Source organism: Delphinapterus leucas, chromosome 10 (genome assembly GCF_059928025.1).
Source record: "Delphinapterus leucas isolate spDelLeu-1000000601 "Yukka" chromosome 10, BTC_Dleu_Yukka2, whole genome shotgun sequence".
NCBI lineage: Eukaryota > Metazoa > Chordata > Mammalia > Artiodactyla > Monodontidae > Delphinapterus > Delphinapterus leucas.
The window spans coordinates 67,122,941-67,143,308 of NC_143138.1; the positions used below are offsets into that span (position 1 = coordinate 67,122,941).

At 57.2% G+C, this 20,368-nt stretch overlaps 3 protein-coding genes across 9 annotated transcripts; all 3 read right to left on the bottom strand.

Annotated features, from left to right (window-relative positions):
• Positions 1-2,025: 2,025 nt before the first annotated feature.
• Positions 2,026-4,896, bottom strand: TUSC2 (tumor suppressor 2, mitochondrial calcium regulator). Its single transcript, XM_022573044.2, has 3 exons — positions 4,642-4,896; positions 3,412-3,532; positions 2,026-3,241 (listed from the first exon to the last, which is right to left on the bottom strand). The coding sequence occupies exons 1-3, from the start codon at positions 4,785-4,787 to the stop codon at positions 3,176-3,178; spliced, it is 333 nt and encodes a 110-aa protein (XP_022428752.2). The 5' UTR covers positions 4,788-4,896; the 3' UTR covers positions 2,026-3,175.
• Positions 4,897-5,756: 860 nt separating this feature from the next.
• RASSF1 (Ras association domain family member 1) lies at positions 5,757-14,710 on the bottom strand. 5 transcript variants are annotated; one of them, XM_022573039.3, is made up of 6 exons: positions 14,252-14,710; positions 12,247-12,353; positions 8,102-8,206; positions 7,606-7,903; positions 7,367-7,482; positions 5,757-6,705 (listed from the first exon to the last, which is right to left on the bottom strand). In XM_022573039.3, the coding sequence occupies exons 1-6, from the start codon at positions 14,499-14,501 to the stop codon at positions 6,559-6,561; spliced, it is 1,023 nt and encodes a 340-aa protein (XP_022428747.2). In that variant the 5' UTR covers positions 14,502-14,710; the 3' UTR covers positions 5,757-6,558. The 5 variants fall into 5 exon arrangements, with proteins under 5 accessions (XP_022428747.2, XP_022428748.1, XP_089775522.1 ...); XM_022573040.3 differs by lacking the exons at positions 12,247-12,353; positions 14,252-14,710 and adding an exon at positions 11,543-12,228; XM_089919396.1 differs by lacking the exons at positions 12,247-12,353; positions 14,252-14,710 and adding an exon at positions 11,543-11,652 and having other exon boundaries at positions 8,102-10,793.
• Positions 14,711-14,816: 106 nt separating this feature from the next.
• On the bottom strand, positions 14,817-20,312 carry ZMYND10 (zinc finger MYND-type containing 10). Of its 3 annotated transcripts, XM_022573037.3 has the most exons (12): positions 18,995-20,312; positions 18,632-18,740; positions 17,378-17,494; positions 17,214-17,267; positions 16,959-17,096; positions 16,793-16,881; positions 16,603-16,703; positions 16,095-16,267; positions 15,723-15,848; positions 15,519-15,640; positions 15,273-15,398; positions 14,817-15,185 (listed from the first exon to the last, which is right to left on the bottom strand). In XM_022573037.3, the coding sequence occupies exons 1-12, from the start codon at positions 19,084-19,086 to the stop codon at positions 15,110-15,112; spliced, it is 1,323 nt and encodes a 440-aa protein (XP_022428745.2). In that variant the 5' UTR covers positions 19,087-20,312; the 3' UTR covers positions 14,817-15,109. The 3 variants fall into 3 exon arrangements, with proteins under 3 accessions (XP_022428745.2, XP_089775518.1, XP_089775519.1); XM_089919392.1 differs by having other exon boundaries at positions 16,959-17,267; XM_089919393.1 differs by lacking the exon at positions 15,273-15,398 and having other exon boundaries at positions 16,959-17,267.
• Between the last annotated feature and the right edge of the window lie 56 nt (positions 20,313-20,368).

A 20,368-nucleotide genomic window follows, 5' to 3' on the forward strand; every position in this document is an offset into this window, starting at 1 on the left:
GACCGCCTTGACCGTTTCCCTCCGGCGTGCCCTGAAGGCTGGCTGCCCGCCCCACCCTTCCCCTGAGTAGGCCTTGGCCCAGCAAACTGCACCAGGTGACAGGAAGGCTGGGGGACCTGGTTCAGGTGCCAGCCTCCCCCATGCTGGCAGCTTCCTTAACACTGAAAGCTTTTCTCCCCAACCTGCCCTTAAGGTTGAGACCCATCCTCAAATCCAGCAGCTTGTGAGTGGAGAGGCCCTGGTGGTGGCGTTTTGGGGAGTCAAACTACTTGGGGGATGTTTGGCAGATGATCCCCCAAAGCAGGTGGTGAAGAGAACCAGCCCTGGGGTGGGGGTGTTGGGGGAACTTACAAGAGCTGAGTCAATTTTTTTCCACTGAGAGCGGAAGCATCCCAAGTGTGACAGAGTGGACAATGTGTTGATGTGGGTGACTGTTGGGGGGAGGGGCAGGGCCTGGGAGGGTTCTGCAGGGTGCTCTCCTGCCAGAGGATGTTCCTGGGTGGATTTCACTAAGATGCTGCAGAGTAAGGGGCTCCTTACCACATGGGTGAGGAAAGGGGTGTATTCCTGTGGGAAGGGGGTGCCCATAACGTGGCTAGCTCCCAGGAGGGCTGCAGCAGGGTCCCAGCAGACCCCTCCAGAGGTACAAATCTGCACAGCCTCAAATCACCCTGAGCCTACCCGCCCCCCGACCCTACCAGCCCACCTCCTTCATGCCCAGGCCCTCTCTCCTAACAGAAGGCTGTGTAAGACTGGGGGACTGGGGGAGATGGGAACATATCCTAGAGTCTACCCTGATGACCAAGGAGTCCAGGACATGGCATGGGAGGGTGGTGTCCCTGGACCACTGTGCTGGCTCCACAAGGGACACAGGCCTTAAAAGCTCCAAGGCTGGGGGCCCCTGGGGAAACAAAGGCCAGACCAGACTGTCCCAGGGCAGGGACACTTCCTCAGGAAGGAAGGAAGTGAGCACAGCCCAGTAGGAGGGAGTGGGGAAGCACAGCCATGACCCCCATTGTTTCCAGCTTTGGGGTCAGCTAGGGCAGGCCCACCACAGGGAGTTCCCCCACACTGGGACAGTGGTGATGGGCTGCCACCCAGCATGGCAGAACCCTGGCCTTGGGGCAGTCAGTGGGAGGGACAGTGGAGGACGACGATAGGGCCTTATGCCTGGCATCTTACTGGGGAAACAGGAAGGTGCCCAAAGAAAAACTGCAAGTCCAGGCTGCAGAGGGTGATCCTGCTTCACACTTGACAAGTTTAAACCTCCAAAAGACAGGTAGGCCAACTTCCCAGACCCAGCAGCCTGTGTCCTTGAACTCCCTCCTCCCTTGCTGGGAGATGGGCTGATGGCCAAGGGCTAGGCCTAGTAGAGAACCAGCCTCATAGCAGGACCTGAGAAGTGTAGGCCAAATGTCCACAGGGAGCAGACTGCAGGTGAGAAGACAGGGCAGAAAGGACCAGAGGAAGTATTGGGTAGCTGAGCTTTACCTGCTGGAACAGAAGCCCCAAGCCTACTCTCCTGGTAGTGCAAGTAGGTTTGGGCTGCAGAGCCTCGCAGTAGGTCAAGGGCAGTGGTACCCACTTGGCTGCTGTCCACCTAAGGCTGGGCCTTGGAGGTCCATGGGGCTCAGGCTGTGACCTCACGTGGCATTAGCTGGCACAGCTGGGGGCAGGACAACTGTTCCAGACCTGTGTGTGGTCACACTCTCACCTCAGGTCAGGCAGATGGGGCCAATCCCTAGTGAGGTACTCCAGGGCCTTCCAATTCCAGGGGTCCCCGCTTATTGAACACAATACACAAGTACAAACGGCTCTCCATCCTGAGGGGGTCTGCAATGAGGTCTGTGTGAATACACTGCCACCTGCTGATTGTAGCTGGAATGGCCGCAGGCTAGGCTCATGCTCACTCTGGGCCTCGCTGGAGATGTGGGCAACAAGAGTCCCCCACCCAGGCCCACCTACTATGCCCAGGTGGTGGTCTAGATACTGGGTATCAAGCCTCAGAGATGTCATTCTTGTATGCAGGGTCTACAAATAATTTTATTGAACAAATAACACAACAGCCTTCCTAGACTGAGGGCTACCCTCCCCAAGCCATTTCTCACACGCTTAAAGAACAGAGTTTGCACAGTAAGGAATTTAAAAAAAAAAAAGTCATTTTTATGTAGAAATCAGACTCTGCCCCAACATCATGGACTAGACTATTTACAAGCTTTCACATTTTAAGTATTCCTTTATGATTGTTCTCTCCTTTCTGTCCCTACCCAGGGCTCCAGTACTTTTCTCTTACTGATCCTGAAGGGATGGGTATACTGTAGGGGAATGGGTGGTGGGCTCCTCAGAGCTACTGGCACCAGCCCTAGGGTGCTGTCCCTTATCACAGGGTGGTGGATGTGTAAGGGCAAGGGGGATTAGACACAGTAGGTGGGATGTGGCAACACCCCATAGGCACAGGCATCCAGAGCCCTTCCTGATCCCCATCCTATGCCCTCTCAGTTGGGGTAGGGGTCAACAACTAGTTGCAGTGGGGAGGGATCAGCCCAGCCCGGGGTAGAGGGAGAAACCTCCTACACCTATTAACAGCCAGCAAACTGTCCATCCATCTGGGGGTGGGAAGAGATGGGCAGGTAGGCAGGAAGAATCAGGCTTGTTCTGCCCCCAGCTTCTGTCCAACACAGGAGGAATCGAGGTAGCAAACGGCTGAAATGCTCCAACGAGAGGGTAAAGGAAGTGAGGGAAAGGAAGTTCCCACCTGTGTACAGCTCCCACAGCCCTGGGGCTGGAAAAAGGCAGACCTTACTTGTAAAGTGCTGTAGCCTCCAGCAGGGCTGGGCCCTAGGCAAGCTTGGAAGAATGCAGGCCAGGCAAGGGCACAGGAACTAGGCATTCCTGAACAGCATATGCCCTGCCATGCTCCTTGTAGGGATTGCTGGGAAAGGTGGACTGGTAACTCCGTCATCAGCCCTTGCCAGCCACCAGCCACCTCTTGTCCACATACAAACCAACACCCAACCAGCATTGTAGGACTGCCCTGCTCACAGTTGAAGGTTCCGGGCCAGTGGAGTTTATTCACGGTTGTGGCCCCAGCCTAGGTTCCTCAGTGGAAGCCACACCTTGAGCCTGGGGGTTTCTTGCTGGGGCAGGGGGTGTTTATGCCTGCCACCCCCCAGGCTCACACCTCATAGAGGATCACAGGGAAATCCACGTGGATGCGGGGGGGATCCAGCTTCACGATGCCCTGCCGTGGAAACAGAGGCTAGTGAGGGCCAGCTCAGGGCCCCTACTCCAGGAAGCCTTCCTGTTCCTCCCAGCTCCTCCCCCAAGAGCCCCCACCATAAGAGCAGACCCCATCTGGGTCTACCTCCACACAATCAACATAGGCTCTATGACCACTGCCCAGCCCCTCACCTGAGGAATCAGGTTCTTATGTACCCGCCTCAGCTTGGCCCGCTTCTGCCCGTTCTTGGTGACGATTGTCTCCTCATAGAACTCGTGAGCCAGATCCCCATCCTCGTCATAGAACATGGAGCTGTGCAGAGGGAGAGGGGAACAGGCTGGGCTGGAGCCCCAACCTAGTCATGGCAAATGCCACAGACCACAGGGAAGTATGCCCTCCCCCAAATGGGGAGGAACAACCTTGGTGGGAGGAAGGGAGGTTAGTATGCCTGGAGAATCCCTTGCTTAGTATCTGGGGTATACTAGAAGGAAGTGGGGAGTGGGATGGTGGCCAGTGCTACTCTGTCAGATTATGAGAAGAGAGGCCATACCAAAAAATCACTGGTTTGTTCAGCAAGAGTAGCCGTTCCATCAGGCCCTTGCCTTCACCCAGGGCTTCTAGAGTGGGCAGAATGGTGGCCTGAGCATGTTGGTCTCACTCCAGAAGACACTGCTGGCCCAGGGCCAAAGCCTGAGATAGCAGATGCCTGAGCTAGGAGGGAGCCTAAAGGGAAAAAGCCTGCATCCTCCCCCATCCAGGTGGCTGATGCAGCCAAACTGCCACTGTTGGGGTCCCCCTAGTATCTACAGCCAAATCTCCAGCATCACCTGAGTGTCACTCCCCAGGGCCCATCACAGCCAGGCCAATCTAGTGCTCCTGTCTGGGCCGCTTGGGGGAGGGGGGAGGTCAGTGCTCCAGATCTGGGAAACATACCTGGGTGAGGGTCTTTTTCCCCAGGCCCCATCCCCAACGCTGGGGACCAGTCCTGCTTTCCCGGCCACTACCCAGAGAGGTCCAACCCCACCACTGTGGGGAACGGAAACAGACAAAACAGAGGGTCATTCTCCCCGAGGGAGAACTGGAGGTGAGGGAGGATAGGAGCCTTCAGCTTGCAGGCTGGGATGGATGGGATGAAAGGAAGAGGTTCTGAAGTCTCAGGGAGGCCCTATCTTAGCTTCACCGTGAGGAGGGCCTGCCCAGGGACAAGCCTCAGGCCCACTCTTCTCCTCGGGAGACCTTCAGAGCAGCCAGGCCGCCAGGAACCGACTGCTCGGCTTTCCCCACCCCTTGTTCCTCTGGGAGCCTGAAATATGGGAACCGTCCTGACTCGGGTGTAGGGGGTACAGCGGCGGGAGCGCCCCATGACGCGGGGCACCCAGCCGCCCGTCTGTCCTCCCGGGGGCGGAACCCCACGCCCTTACCCGCGGCGCGTGAATACGAAGGGGGGCACGACTCGGCCTCGCGGTCGCACCAAAGCTTGCTCAGCGACAGCCGCCTCCGGGCCGCCGCCCCCCGCCGCCGAGGCGAAGGGCCACAGGCCCCGAGCTTTGGAGCCGCTGGCGCCCATGTCAGGGCCGCCGGCGCATGGCGGGCCCCGCGGCAGCTTCGCTCTCACAGGGCCGTCCGCGCCGCCATGCCCCGCCTAGGCCTCCGCTCGCAGGTGCCGCCGCCACCGCCTTCCGCAGGCTCCGCTGTCTCCACGGAAACCTCACTTCCGCTTCCGAACACTGCGTATGCTCCTGCCTCTGATTGGCTGCTTCTCTCGTCGGTCCGCGGGGCTGGGCTAATAGCTGCCCTCAGATGCTAGGTATCCCAGCATGCACTGCGAGACGTCAGGTCCCAGCAGGCCACGCCCTCTCCAGCTGGGGCAGCTCACAGTCTGGAAAGCGGTGGCTGTGTCCTCCACCTGGTTTCTTCAGCTTGTACTGCGGCTCCGAAGTCCCCGACCCCCAGAGGTCAGGCTCAGCGAGCCTGCCCAACCAAAGCAGCACTTTAGGGCCTGACCCTAGGCCAGTTTGGGCAGTGCCCGTCTGCCCTCATTCTATCCCCACACCGCTTTTACGATCCCCACTGTGGCACGTGACAAAGAAACTGAACCTAAGGAAAATTAAGGAATTGGCTTAATGTAGTTGTATATCTACATTCAGGGCTGAAGAACTTCAAATTCAGAATTCTTTCCAGATCCACCAGAAGCCATGCTTCATGAAGGCAAGAGTTAACATATCTGTACCTTCGGTGCCATGAGCAGTGTCTGATCCACAGTAGTTATCTCAATATTTGGTGAAGCGCCTTCCACAGCTTGGAGTGTGTGGTTTCCCTAAGCTCTGGCTGCAGCCGATGTTCTTTCCCCCACCACGACCTGAGCCCCGGGGTTTGAGTGATGACTCAGTACATATCCATACACCACATCCTTCACAAATTTGTCCCATGGTCGCACTTGAAAAGGTGCTCTGAGCCTGTCCATCAACCTCGGCAGCCACTGGCATGAGGGGCAACTGCAGATGAGGGCCCATAATAAAGAATCCAAAAGCAGGAGAATTCTTAAATCTTTATTTAGCCAATTCTCTCAGACCCCAGGCCCTGATGACTGTCACCCCCACCCCTTCCCCCACAGGAGGCATTCAACTGAGGCCACAAAATATTACATACATTCGCACACATCATCAAAAATACCCAAGGGAAAGACCCTGGCTTTGACTGGCAAACAAGGCACAGACCTGGGACAGTGCCCACACTCACACAGACCCTGGCACAGGGACATCCTCCTTGGAGGAGGCAGAGGCACTGTTGCTGCACCATGAGCCAGCACTCCCTGACCCCAGGGTGTGTGAGGAGTCAGAGGGTGCTGTAGAGGGAACCCTAGACTCTTTCTTGATGCCTGTCTTACCTTAAATACCCACCCTCGGTTCTGATAGGACTGTCCTGAGACCCCATCCAAGACCCGAAACACACAACCTTTCACCATAGGTGAGGGCCCTCATCCCTGCAAACATGACCCTATTCTGTTTGTAGGGTCTCCAAGATTCTCATATCTGAGACACAAATTAAGGAGACTTCTGTCTCCTCTACCCCTGCTGCAAGCCTGGAGCAGCTTCCCAGGGCAACCCTGGCCCACCATGACCCAGTACACAAAGGGCAGAAGGATGTAGAGCCATGCTCTGCTACACCCACTAGTGGACACAGGGGGCCAGCTCCTTCGCTGTTCTCTGGGCTCATTCCCCCAGCAAGAGAGGGCCTCCATGCACACTCATTCCTCGGGCCACGTGGCCCTTTGCACACTCACACGGCACGCCCTTGGCGCTGCCTACTCTCCTCCTTCCACCCAGGGGTACGAGAGGTCACCCCAGGGGGCAGGCATGCAGGGCTTCCTGGATCTTCTGGCGGCAATACGAGTACTTCTGCAGGATCTGGCGGAGATGTTCCTCTTCCTCCCGCTGCAGGATGCGTAGGAAGTTGTGTAGCTCAGGCATGCTGAAAGCATCCCACTGTAGGGGGAGAAGGGAGACAGGCTACAGCAGGCCACTGCCAAACCAGCAGGCTCTCCCCAAAGAACACCAGTGCATCACGATCACACAATTAGGATGGGGCTTTCTAATGTCAGTTTCTTGCCTGAATGGTCTGTGTTAGGATTCCCAACAACAATCCATATAGAAGATGGGCCCCACAAAGTAGGGCAGTCACCTCGTGGACAGGCAACCAAACCAAACATTCCCTAGTTACTTTTGAACAGGTCATGCCCACTCTCTCTGAGTTTGATCTCACTCTGCAGATGCACTACCTTGGAGCTGTACAGCTTCCAGGTAAAAGGTTCTAATGCCTGAAGCGGGTGCCTGCATGTTGTCCCGTGCCCATCTGTGTGGCTTTGACCTGGCCTGAGATCAGAATGCCATCAGATGGACTCCTGCATCTTCTGAGGACTTTCCACAATAGGAAAGAGCAGTGCGCCAAGACAGTTCTTCCTGGCTTCTTGGGACAAGCCCTAGACCTTGGCATGAGTTTCCTGGAAGCCTTCACTTTAGCTATAAGGCTCATGTACTCCTGGAGAGGCTTTGCAGGGCTTGTCTGCAGCCCTATTCCTCTTTCAAGCCTGCAACCCCCCAGTCCTGCCCAGTCACAACCAAGAAACTAAGGAGGGCTGTTACTCACGTTCACCTCCCCAGAGTCATTCTCCTTCAGGACAAAGCTTAGGGCCTTCTCACTGGGCCCTGCAAGGAGCCGTAGCCGTAGGGGCTGCTCATCATCTGACAGCTTCCGGAGGTACACTGAGAGCCAGGCAGGGGGAAGGGAGTGTTTGATTAGAGGCAGGCCCAGCCCCCTCAGCTCCTACGTGCACAGGCACATGCATGTATACCCTCACACATGGTGGGGTGGGGTGGGAAGCCCACCTTGGCCATGGCGCTCAGCCCGCTCAAAAAGTGCAAACTTGCGGGGGTCATCCACCACCAAGAACTTGCGCAGCAGGGCCTCGATGACCTCGCGTGCCCGTGTGCGTGACAAGACATGCAGGTGCTTGACAGCATCCTTGGGCAGGTAGAAGGAGGTGCGGCGTTTCACAGCTGTACCCCGCCCTGGGCCCCGCCGGGCATCCTGCAAGGAGGGTGGCTTCTTGCTGGCGGGAACTGAGACAGGGCGCACCAGCTTCAGTTGAACCTTGATGAAGCCTGTGTAGGAGCCATCCTTGTTCTAAAGAGGAGAAACCAAACCATGACTAGATGCCAGATGAGATGGAACAGATTTGGGCACTACCAGTCCACTTGGGGCTAGGCTGGGTGTGAATAAATCACTGCTAGGGTCTACCCAAGAATACCTCAGCTGTGACCCTTTGGGCATCAGGCACACAGTTGGGTTCCTGTCTCTCTCCAAAACAGGCTGTCAACTCACCAGGCTCATGAACAAGTTGCTGTTGATCTGGCCATTGTACTCCTTGATCTTCTGCTCAATCTCAGCCTGAGAAAGGTCAGGTGTCTCCCACTCCACGGGCTCATCCTGAAAGATGGGCAAGCATGGACATAGGATCCTTATGAAACCCATTCCTCTGCAATGCATGTCACGGGCAAGGAGGTAAGCCCTGGGTGGACCACTCTGAAAAACGGCCTGTGGGAAGCCTTTGGAAACTGACAACAAAGTTTGAGGCCTGATGAGAAGAACCCATCACTGCCCTTGGTTCTGCATGCTATGGATGGAGACAGCCAAGGCAGAATCATTTGGCTTCTCTGCCACCTGCCTGGAGCCTCCTCAGCACTGGGTGAGGCCCTAAGGATATAAAACCAAGGCAACGAAAAACACAAGGCTAGGAGCCAGGAAAAGATCGGGGACTCTGAAAAGGAACAGCTTGATCCCAGCACCCTAGTTGGATGGGGTCAGGGTGTACCCTGGAGAAGACAGTCCACTTTGCCACTCTGCCCTGGCCATGGCCCACTGCAGGGTGAGAGGTATGGGGAATGGTACACACCAGGAGCCCAGCCACCAGTGGGCAGGAGGAGAAGGGCAACATCTACAACCTTAACCTCCTTGGTGAGGGACTTGGGCCAGCCCTTCATGTCTCAGACATAGTGAGGAATCCACTATGACATGCCATTTGATCTTGACCCAATCTGCACAAAAGGCAGCTTCAGGCCAGGCTCCTATCTGCCAGAAGTTGGCATGGGCAGCCTCCTGGTAAAGCCTGTCCCACAACTGCCAAACAGGGAGGCGTATGTACCTCCTCTCTGCTGTCTAGAGGTTTAGCCCAAAGGTGTTAGCTTTACCACTCAGCCCTTCCTCTGTTCCTCCAGGGACTGGATTCTTGTCTGAAGTGTGGAGTATGGGCCAGGGCTTCTGCCAAACTCCCTCGGTCCCATTGCATCACCGTTACCTCCTGTTGACGTCAGATAGGCCCTACTACGAATGAGAGTGTCACAGACACAGCTGAGATCATCACTGACCAATGCCTTGTCCCAGGGGAGTTCCCATCAGAGGGTCTCCTGCAGAATAAGCTTAACCTTGTGCTCAGCTCTGAGCCCAGGACAGCCAGGCTTCTTCCTGACTACTGCCTTGGAGCCCCCTAAGCTTAAACCATCTCAAGGGGACAACAGGAAGGACAGGTGAGGGGGTAGGGTAGGGTAGAGTCCACAGCCTTTTAGCAGTATGCTCTTTACCTAGAACCTGCTGTTGTTCAGTGGCCAGCAAGTACATGGCACTGAGGACTGAGACTGGGGGAGGGGTGGGAACTGCACCCTATTTGCTTCCCCAAGTTTCCAAAAGTCTCCTAGATGGAAAAGAGCATTGAGAAGTGAAAACTCTAGGGACTTCCCTGGTGGTCCAGTGGTTAAGACCCCACGCTCCCAATGCAGGGGGCTCAAGTTCCATCCCTGGTCAGGGAACTAGATCCTGCATGCCACAACTAAAAGATCCCGCATGCTGCAACGGAGATCCTGAGTGCCACAACTAAGACCTGGAGCAACCAAATAAATAAACAAATAAATATTGAAAACAAAAAAACTCTAGCAGAAACCTTGTTGGAGACAGTGGGAAACCCTGTAGGACTAGTAAGAACAAATGGTCTGGACCCTGGAAAACAAGGGATCTGGGAGGTAAAATAAGGGCTGGAGGTTGGGAATAAAGGGTGGATGTGTTTGTTCAGGCCCAAGGAGAGGGCCTGAGACAGGAAGAAGTACCCCAGTGGGAAGGAGTGTCAGGATGGAAGGGGTGCTAGGGGCAGGAGGAAAGCTGAGCAGACTAGTGCCAGGGCAAAAAGGAAGAGAATTCTACTTACAGAACAGGGTGATCAAAGAGATGGCACTAACTCATTCCCCTTCCTTGTGATGGCTCTGAGCTCTAGCCTGGGTCCTTCCTCTTCCCTTCCTGGGTTATCCAGGAGCCCTGAGCTGGGATGCAGTGACCTCAGTTCCAGCCCCTTCCCTTCTCCAGGTGAACCTCCCTCAGTATCTTTATTCATAAAACAAGGGACTTGGACTGGAGGTACTGCACTGTCCTCCCAGGATTCTAGAGAAGGAAGAGTATCTTTTTCCATTTTCCGAAGCTGACTGCTGGAGGAGGATTCCAACAGCTGTCCCAGAGGGATACCATGGAATTTCCCTTCTGCGACACTATAGCCACCCACCTTCTACTCTGCCACTGTCCATAGGGACTGATGGTTTTATTTTACATACAACTTGGGACTCCCCAGCCTCCTTTTCAATTGGTTAGTGTCTTGTGGTTTTCTCACCTTTCCACAATGGAAGATGGCTCAGGCCTGAGTGACACACGGACAGTCCCAGGGATCCACACTCAAAGCTTGCACCCAAACTCTGGGCTCAGCTTTCCAGGTATAGAATTTTCCCCTAAAGAGTTATCCACAACTCCCTTTTCTTGACTCATGTAAGGAATTCTGCCCCACTGCTGCCAGGTATACTGAACTTTACTTCATGGTCCCCATCTCTCTTTCCCGATGCCCTGACCAGGGTGCTCTTCTGAGGTGTACCATCTCCGGAACAGTGATCTGAGCCTGGCAGCCACACTCATGGCACACATCACAGAGGTCTCTGATGATGGGGACACCTGGGAGACTCCGAGAGGCACAGCTGCTCCAGCACTGCAATTTATAGTCCTGGATTAGTAACCCCTATCTCTCTTGACCCCTCTCAGGGCATTTTACAATCTAGCCTTCCCCACCTCTTGTGGATAAAGTGCTCCTGGATGCTTACAGTCCAGAACAAGGCTTCCTTCCCATCCATTCCCAGATCCCCTTTCTCCAGGTCCGCTCTAACTTTACTATATATGCTGCCCAAGCGAGCACTCCTGGTCCACTACAGAGGAGGGGAGGCTCAGAATCTTCCACAGTCCAGTAGCTGGTGACAGGCCAGGACCGGCAAGAGATGGGGACCAAGCTGCCTCCATCGAGGAGTGCAAACGGAGGGGCCTGGACCTTCCCTTGCCTCTCTCTTAAACACCCTTCTCAATTCCCGGCGAGGACTCCTCCCCCTCCACTTCCTCCTGGTCCCCCAGAGAGGGGGTGGGAGCGCCCGCACGCGGAAATAGAGGTGTTAGTCTAGACTGCGCAGTCAGCCTTAGTAATCGGTGGATAATGCCTGTCCCTGGTCTATCCCATGCCACTTAGCTGCTTCCCCTGGTTCAACCGGTCTGTGACAGAAACATCAAGGCCTCAGCTCTCAGTACCGACGCGCTGAAAGCCCAACACACGGTTCCGAGGGCTGGCCCACGCTCACGGCAGGCAACTCGATCCAAGGGCTGCCCACAAGCTCTCGACCAGGCAACTTACTGGGGAGGAGCGGGGTCCCAGCGACCGCCCCCAGCCCGCTTCCCGCAACCCCCGGCCCCCACCTGATCCCGGCGCGGCCTGCGCGCCAGTGAGGTACGCGCTGTGAAGTACTGCTCGAGCTCTGAGTCCGAGTCCTCCTGGCTGCAGTAACCACTGCTTGTCGTGCTACTCCAGGTCATCTCGAAAGAGGGAGTCCCCGCGTCCGCCTCGCCCATCGCCGCGCCCGCCGGTTCCAGTGCGCCCGTAGCCTCCCACCACCGCCCCAGGCGCGTGTGCGCGTGCGCCGGAACCAGTGTCCGCGCCGCAACCGTTAACACTGAAACGTAGACAGCGCGGATCTAGCTCTCATCTCGTTGGAGGACGAATGTCGAAGGGCGGGGCCACACGCGCCTCGCCTCCAGGAATGATCTCATCGCTCTGGCAGCTCAGCTCAGCTCCGCCTCGCAGGCCCCACCTCCCACAGGAAACTAGTTGGAACTTGTGCGCATGTGCACCAGCGTGGCCTCAAGACCGGATGCGGCTGTGGGAAGGTGCGGAAATTGTGCTTGCTCGGAGCCTCGGTGGCTCCGGGCGGTAAGGGCCGAGTCAGCACCACCGGCACCCCTTCGAGCCCGCGCTTAGAATTAGCTACTCTCTGCCGCCGGGAAGTCGGCTATCAGAACGTTCATTGCGCGTAGCGCCAGGCGGCCCTAGGGAACGCCGGCAGTGTGGCCCGCTCGTCAGCGCATACCTGCCTTGCCTGTAAGCTCCCCGCTCCCGCGCTCACCACATTCGTGTCCCGCTCCAGCGCCGGTTCCCAGCCCAGGTCCCGGGGTCCGCAGCAGTCTAGGCAGACGAGCGCGCGGCAACGGTAGTGGCAGGTGAACTTGCAATCTGCAGAGAGGGCTGGCCGTGAGGCGGAGGAACCCCAGCACCAGCTCGGAGAAGCGTCCCGAGGGCAGAAGCGAAGCCCCGGGGTGAAGGCCGTTGCTCGCGGTGTTCTGCATGATCGGCCTTTTTTCAGGCCCCGTTACCGCCCACTGCTACGCAGATCTTAGAGTTGATCTCCCGGCGTCTTGAAACTGGCGGGAAGGCCTCAGGCGGTTAGGGATCCAGGCCTGCTCAACAGCTGCATTTCTAGAGCCTAGGGCAGAACTTCCCCCTTCCTCATTATCAGCGTCCCTCCCTCCGCCTATTTACTTGAAGGGAAAAAATTAAAAACTTTTAACCCAGTGGCCCCCCTCTAGTTGTCATTTGTTTCTACTCCCCTCACACCAAAAACTTACCAACACTGGTCTACAAACACTCTTAATTCCTCGCCTTCACCCTCTACCCATTCCGGTCAGGCTTGCCCCTCCCTCCAGGAAACTCCTGCGCACCGCCGAATCCGGCGGTCCCGTCTCCGTCTTCACCTCCTCAGCATCGTCTGATGCTTGCTCCCGGGGGCCCCCATTACCCCGGTTTTCCTCCCACCCCCCTGCAGCTCCTGCTCAGCTCCTTTAGTTCTGTTTCAACTTCTAGATCTAATGGTGGAGTGTCCGAGGCTCAGTTCTGATCGCTTCCCTTCTCTGTGTACGCTGACCTACCCCAGATCCAAGGCTTCCATCACTGACCTCCCCACTGAGATCAAATCCTATGTGTCACTATCTTCATTTGGATGTCTACTAAACATTTCAACCCAACATGCCCAGAATTTAACTCACTTTCCTACCCCTTTTAATTCTTCACTTTTCCTCATCCTTACCCTTGCCAGTGTTCCTCAGCTCACCAAAAGTCGCTACCATTCTCCCAGTTGAGGCAAAACAAAACAAAACCACCCCAACTCATCCTTGATTCCGCTCTTGTTTCTGCCTCTGACACACACCCAAATTGTCCTGTTTTTCATTTCCATGGCCACTTTATTTCTCCTTGGGAACACTGCTGTATCCGAGCCCTTGTTCATGCTTTGTGTTCTGTCACAACTCCCGTGCTCCTCCCAGCTGAATAAAGGACAAACTCCTGTACTAGATGAGAGGGTCTCCAGTCACACACAGGCTTGGGACACCTTCCCTAAGTTCCTAAATGGGCCAGAGCAGTGATTCTCAACCCAGGCTGCACATTAGAAGGATCTGTTTTTAAAAATTGCTGGTACACTCCCAGTGATTGAATCAGCAGGTCCGTGGTAGGGTCCAAGCATTGGAGGGCTGTAAAAGCATTCCAAGTGATTCTACCTGGTATATAGCCAGTGGGAGAGCAACCTCTGCTTGCTGGTGATTCCTGGGAGGGCAGAAGCACCAGCTAGTGTGTGGCTGTGTTTCATGTTTTAGCACCTGGTTGACTGAACTTGCAATAGGTATCTGCTAAATACTCAAAACTCCTGCTTGCAGGGGGCCCACCCAAGGTTCTGACTTTTTCCAGGCCTTCTCCCATAGGTGAGTAAATTCCCTTCACGGCAAGGATTCTGCAGCAGGACTTGGCGAGTGAATCTTTGGGAAGGGGCGGGTGTGGGAATATGAACTCAGAGACTGGTAGGCACAATGCCTTTCTCAAGAAGGGCCAAGGCACCCTTTAAAATTGAAAGCAGCACCTTGTTATTCACAGGCAACAGCCTCTGCCTATGTCTCAGACACAGGTGGAGCTTGGCAAGGTTATAAACCATCGGCCCGCACTCTCTTATGCTATGGGGTAAAGGTAACGGACCTCGTCCGTGGGAACCGAACCCGCCAACCCCCTCCGTCCCAATGGCCCTCAGCGACGGTGCTGCCCCTTGGCCACCCGTTTGTCTCCCGCCAGCGCACAGGGCCGCTACTCACGTGCGCACTGCAGGCCCTTGCGCACGACGCCCCAGATGAAGTCGCCACAGAGGTCGCACCATGTGTGCGTAGTGGGCCCCGCGGGCTGGAATCGGTGGCCGCGGCCTGGGACCAGCTGCCTTGCGGCGTTGCGCGCTGTGCCCGGCGCGATGCGCAGCGCGTTGGCACGCTCGAGCCGGGGGCGGCCCGGGGCGGCGCACCGCGCGGGTGCCAGGTCCCGCAGCTCAATGAGCTCAGTCTCAGCGGACATGGCCCTGTCGGGCCGGGAGTCCCGCCGGCTCTGGGCTCAAGCGAGCGCGGGGCGGGCGGGGCAGCGGGGCGGGCCCCGATGCGGTGCCGCCCCCGGGATTCAGGCAGAGCGGCGGGAGAGCGGAGGAGAGAGGCGCAATGGAAACCTGGGCGCCCGGGCTGTGTCGGCCCGCAGGCGGAGTGGGGCGGCGGGCTCAGCGAGGGGCTGCTCTCGCGGAGTCCCCGCCCTCCGTTTCCTATCCTCCCTTCATCTAGCGAGCAATTCCCCTCCCCCTAACAACCACGACGACCTCAAAGGGCCACGCGGAAACAGGCGTGTTTCTGGAAGCTAGCTTTACTGTACTGGAGGAAGAGGGTCCTCACATCCGATCCTTGCCCCCGGCCCAGGCCTCCTGCCCCAGCTTGCTGAGGCTGCACCCTAAGCCTACCCGCCGGATGGAGCAGGAAGTGGCGAGTGCTTTGCTGGGGGAGATGGGTCAGCAGCTCTTCCCGTCTGCTATCCTCACCACCTGGGAGGCTGGGGCGCTTGCAGAGGCCGGACTGAGATCCAGAGGTTCAGGGGCACGGGGTTGTATGGCATGGGTGCTCGGCCCTCAGCAGCTGCAGCCTTCACTTGGCTCTGTCACCCTGGGCTGCCGGGACACAAGCCTTTCCATGCTTCTCCCAGTGCTTGACTTGGCACTCCCTGCAGGCAAATGGGCCAGTGAGGATGCCGTGCTATGAGAGGTATGGCAGTGGGACTCAGGGGTCCAAGGTCCTAGGATACCCTCACCTGCTGCAATACCACTCATTCTGGCATCGTGAGCAGCGCTTGGAGGCCTCTGCATTGCAGTAGGCACAGCGGGGCTGCTCTGGAGCCACTGCCTCTAGCACGTCCAGTCTGTAGGTCTCCGCCCACCTGGGAAAAGGGTCAGGAGGACTTGGCTGGACCTGGTGGGTGGGTGGACGGGAGCGGCCCTACCCACATCCATGTCTTCTGCCTCCCTTCTACCCTTTCTGCCAGCTCAGCAGGCCTCACCTTCGTGCCTGCAGCCTCAGTTCCTGCTCCGAGGGGCTGAATACATGCCGCAGCTGATGCTTGGCAATAGCCTGCCACTTGCCTCTGTTCTCTCGCTCTAGCCGCTCCCAGGTTTCTGGGATCTGGGGAAGAGAAGTGGAGAGTGGCAGGGAGGAGCTGGTAAAGTGGGCAGTGGTCCTGAACAACTAACTTCCTAGTGCCTACCTGTTCCAACACCAGGTCCTTCTTAGGGGGCTGGGCTTCGGTCAAGGCCAGGTGGGCCAGGAAACCCTGCAGGTCTGCCAGGTTGGGCAGCTGGTCGAGCAGTGTGTCTGTGAGGAAGGCCCGAAGCTGCAAGGGTATCCAGGGGAGGCCAGTGTGAAGCGGTGCCGGTCAGGGGGTCGAGGAACAAAGAGGGCCTGAGCTGGGCTGAGCTGAGGGTGCCAGTGGGACCCATGTCCTACTAGCTGCTGTGTCACCTGAGGCCCAAGGTGTGGAGACAGGGCTGGGGCTGAGGTGAGTGGGCAAAAATAAAGATCAAGGGAGGCATGGGGCAGTGCTGGGGCGGTGGTGACTGGTGTGGGAGGAATTCCCTACCTTGAGTAGCTGTCCTTTGGCAAAGCTTGTGAGGCAGTAGCGGGCCCGGGCCTCAGGGCTTAGCAGCAGATTGTACAGGGCGATCCACACCTGCCCATCCAACTTGCTCAGCTTTTGCTGCTCTGAAGGGGACACTGTCTGCCAACGGCCGCTCTCAAATTGCTGCAGCTTGCCTGGGGAGAGGAACCAGCATACTGTGTGCAGGCGTTGCATGCTCTGTGAGTGAGCCAGCTGTGCGGGCTAGGGACTGACCACTGTCTGGGCACAGGATGTGCCCATGCTGGGGCTCTGCTCACTTCAGAGCAGGGTGAGTCCTCAGTGGTAGACACACAGGCCCTGCCTGCTGCAGAGTCCAGGTCTAGGCCCACTTTGGGTGAGGCATCCTGGTATTCTCTGTGGTCAAGGGGGCAAAGTTTTCTGCCTGTGTGCAAGCTGCCCACCCCATCAATCCTGGAGGATGTCCTGGAAGCAGTGAACTGGGGCTTAGGCAGGTGGAGGAGGACCTTACCGCCTTCCTGCCGGCTCCAGGGACTGTGCTCCAGCAGTTCCACCAGGAGACAGGGCAGATTGTGGGTGCTGAGCATGCGGCTCAAGGTGCTCAGGGAAAGGCTAGGGACGTGGATGGAGAGGTGAGCTGAGGCTACAGGCCCAGACTACCAGCCCTCCACTGCAGGCCCCAGCTTAGCAGGACAGCCCACCTGTCCACACAGTCTGTGATGTAGCGCAGCACTGAGAGGGCCTTCAGTGCGATCTCAAATTCCATCAGCTCTGCCTGCTTCTGCAGCTCCTGGGGTGGGGCACATGGTGTTCAAGCTAGGGGAGCCTGGGTCTAGCCCTTGCCAACCCCCGGAAACCTCAGCCCACCTGCATGGGGGTGCCATACTGGGACTCCTCCTCCTCAGGGGGGCCACCATGGCCACTCTGGGCGACCAACAGAGTCAGTTTGCGGTGGCAGTAGTCCACCAGGTCCAAGATGGTGTCCTCTGCTGACTCACACACCTCCTGAGGGGCAGGTGGAGGGGAAACATTCTGCCTCTGATGCCCTTCCCAAACAGACACAACCCCCCTTGCTGCCAGGCCCCGGCCTAGCCTAGCCAATGGGCAGGGCTGGTGCCTCACCTTGTGGAAGAATACTGTCTCCAGGAGGTTGATGATGGAGGCCTCATGGTGTAACTGATAAAGAGGAGGACAGGGCTGCTGAGAGAGGGATAGGGGCTACCAGCTACTCTCTCTAGTCCAGGGCCCTCTGAAGGGGTGGGAAGGGGTATGAACTGATGGCTCACCACCATGTAAATGGGAAAAGTGTTTGGGGGCTTGAAGTCTTCCAGCCTGCACAGCACAGGGAACACCTTCTGCTTCCACATCTCCACTGCAATCAGCTCCACCACCAGCGTCGGGATCTTTGAAGGGGAGGGGAAGGACAGGGATGAGGTGGGCCTACTTAGGCTGGCAACCCTCCCATACTCTGGCTCAGCCCAGCCCAGCCCTCCTCAAACTCCCCTGGGCTCCAGACTCTCCCTCTGCTCCATGAATTCCTTCCCGATCTCTCTCCTGCACCTTAGACCTTCATTTGCAGCTTAGACCTTCATTTCCAGCTGCCCCCCGACATCTCTGTGGGGGCACTCCCCAGGCTTCCTATTACTGGCCCTTGCCTTGTCCCCAGGCTGCCATGCTCCCCCTCCACCTGAGCCCTTGTCAGGTCCTCCCCGATTCAAGTGTACCTCTCAGACCAGCCTCCTGCTCATTCCCTCTCTCGTCCCTGTCCTTTCACTCATTTTTTTTTTTTTTTTTTTTGCGGTTCGCGGGCCTCTCACTGTTGTGGCCTCTCCCGTTGCAGAGCACAGGCTCTGGAGGCGCAGGCTCAAAGGCCATGGCTCACGGGCCTAGCCGCTCCGCGGCATGTGGGATCTTCCCGAACCGGGGCACGAACCCGTGTCCCCTGCATCAGCAGGCGGACTCTCAACCACTGCGCCACCAGGGAAGCCCTTGGCCTCACTCTTATTCAGGGCCCTTCACAGTGCCCTATTCCTACCTCATACCCCAGTAGGGGGCTCCACCTTTTCCTTGCAGAGGAATCTTTCTGTCAAGTGATATTTCAGGTCATCTACTGGTGCCACCTCCTGGCTCACATTCCAGTTAAGCCAATCCCTGGTTTCTAACTCCCTCTCTCTCATGTTGGGAAGGTTGCCTTCTTCTATGCCAAAGTCCCACCCCACTTTAGTGGGTGCCCCCCTCTAGCCCGACAGTCTATTCAGGAATGCCTTTAGAACTTGGGCCCTCCCCCTACAGCCTAGGCTGTTCTAGGATCCAGGATTATCTCCCTGATCAACTCACATCCTACACCCCACCTGGCATGCCAGGGTCCTGTCCCATAGGGCTGCAAAATCAAATGTGTAACACACTTTTCCTTTTCCTTTGGGGAGGACAGGGGTGCCAGCCAGAGGGAAGTGCAGGCACCCAGGGTGTTCCTGAGGGGTAGACTGGTGGGGATGGGGGGTGGTGAGAAGACAGGAACCCTGCCTGTGACTCCAACCTACCTTCCCATGGGTGACCAGCAGCTCCTGGATGGGCTCGCCCTGGCTGGCCGTGGCATCAAGGATAGCCTGCATGTTCAGCTTCTCGAGGTTCTCGTGCTGCTGGTTCCACCTGCCCAGACAGGGTGTGTGCATGTGGGTGCACATGTGTGCAGTAGGAGTGGGTGTGGGGGCTGGGTCCTACTGAAGCCTAACCGGGGTCCAAGGTGGCTCAGGACCATATAACCCTGTCTCGGAGAGCTTTACCTCCCCACCGAGGGGCCCCTCCACGCCGGGCAACCCTTCCCCCCAATGTCAGGCCCACACTCCTCCACTCAAGGACTCTGACCCCATGACTCCACCTGACCCCGGATCCAGCTGCCTCACCCTCCGGAGCCCATCTCGCGCAGCTGGAAGCTGCGCAGTCCCCGCACTAGCACGTCAGCCTCCCCGGGCAGCAGCAACTCCAGGTCGCCCATGTCGGCGCAAGGGACCGGAAGCGGGAAGGTGGGGTTCGGCTGACCGCGAGCAGCGGCCTGCGCTGAGATGTGGATGCTGACACGCTTGGGGACCACGGTCTCCTGCGGGGCCGAAGTCTGGGGCCCTACGGTTGTAGAGCGGTTGCGGAGCGTGAGTCCTCGCCGCCATGGAAACGGTTAGCTCAACGCCTGCGCATTGCGGCCTGGGTCCCGCCCCTGCTGGCGGCCCGCGCTGGGTCCCGTCACGCCAGCGTCTGCCTGCTTGCCAGGCTACGGGTAGCAACCCTCCTTAGATTCCTGGAGCTTTCTCCCTCACAACTGGCTGCGGCTCACGGGTCTCCCTGAGTTACAGACTCTTGCGTTCTAGCTTCCTCCTCGGATGGACGTCAAGTCGGCCCGCCCCCCACCAGCTCTCCCTGTAGCTGCTCCCTCTCCGCCCACACGGATGCTCCTCTCCGTGGCCTCCTCGCTCCAGTATTCCTCGCGCGCAGCTCCACCTTGTTGGCTCTACACCCGAAATACTGCGCAGGGCTCACAGCTTCTCTCCATCCTAGGCCAGGCTGCCATCACCTCTCATGAGGTAACTACTGTGGTCTTTTTACTGGACCCATTTCCACCCTTGACCTTCCTGAGTAGCCAGGAGTCTTTTTTTTTTTGGCCACGCCGCGTGGCATGTAGGATATTAGCTCCCCGACCAGGGATTGAACCTCGGCCCTCGGCAGTGAGAGCCCTAAGTCCTAACCATTGGACTGCCAGGGAATTCCCACCAGGAGTCTTTTAAAGGTGTATATGAGACATTACTTCCTCACATGAGTGTGAATCTGGCTGCCTCTGGCCCTCAAAATACTATGTCCAAAGCAGCTTACCAGCAACTCTGCAGAATCAGGCTCTTGTCCCCTCTCCTACCTCGGGACTTCATTTCTTCCCCCTCTCCCCCTTGTCTTCTACAATATGTTCCAGCCCCATGGGCTTCCCTTGGCTTCCTCATACATCCTAAAGCGGCTTTTGCTTCAGGGCTTTTGCGCCTGTTACCTCTGTCTGGAATACTCTTCCTCCTTCAGAGTTCAATTTAAGTCAGTTCAGCTAGGCCTTCCTTGAGAATCTGATGCAGAGCAGCCTCAGCTCCCATCCCAACTCACTTTTCATCTCAGCTTCCCCATTGATTCTTTCTGGCTATTTATTTCAGTTTATAATTAGCAGGCACTTTTACATGCCCATTGTTGGTTCTGGCCACCAGATGGTGCTCCAGGGCGTCGGACCATGGCTATTTCTTTCACTGCAA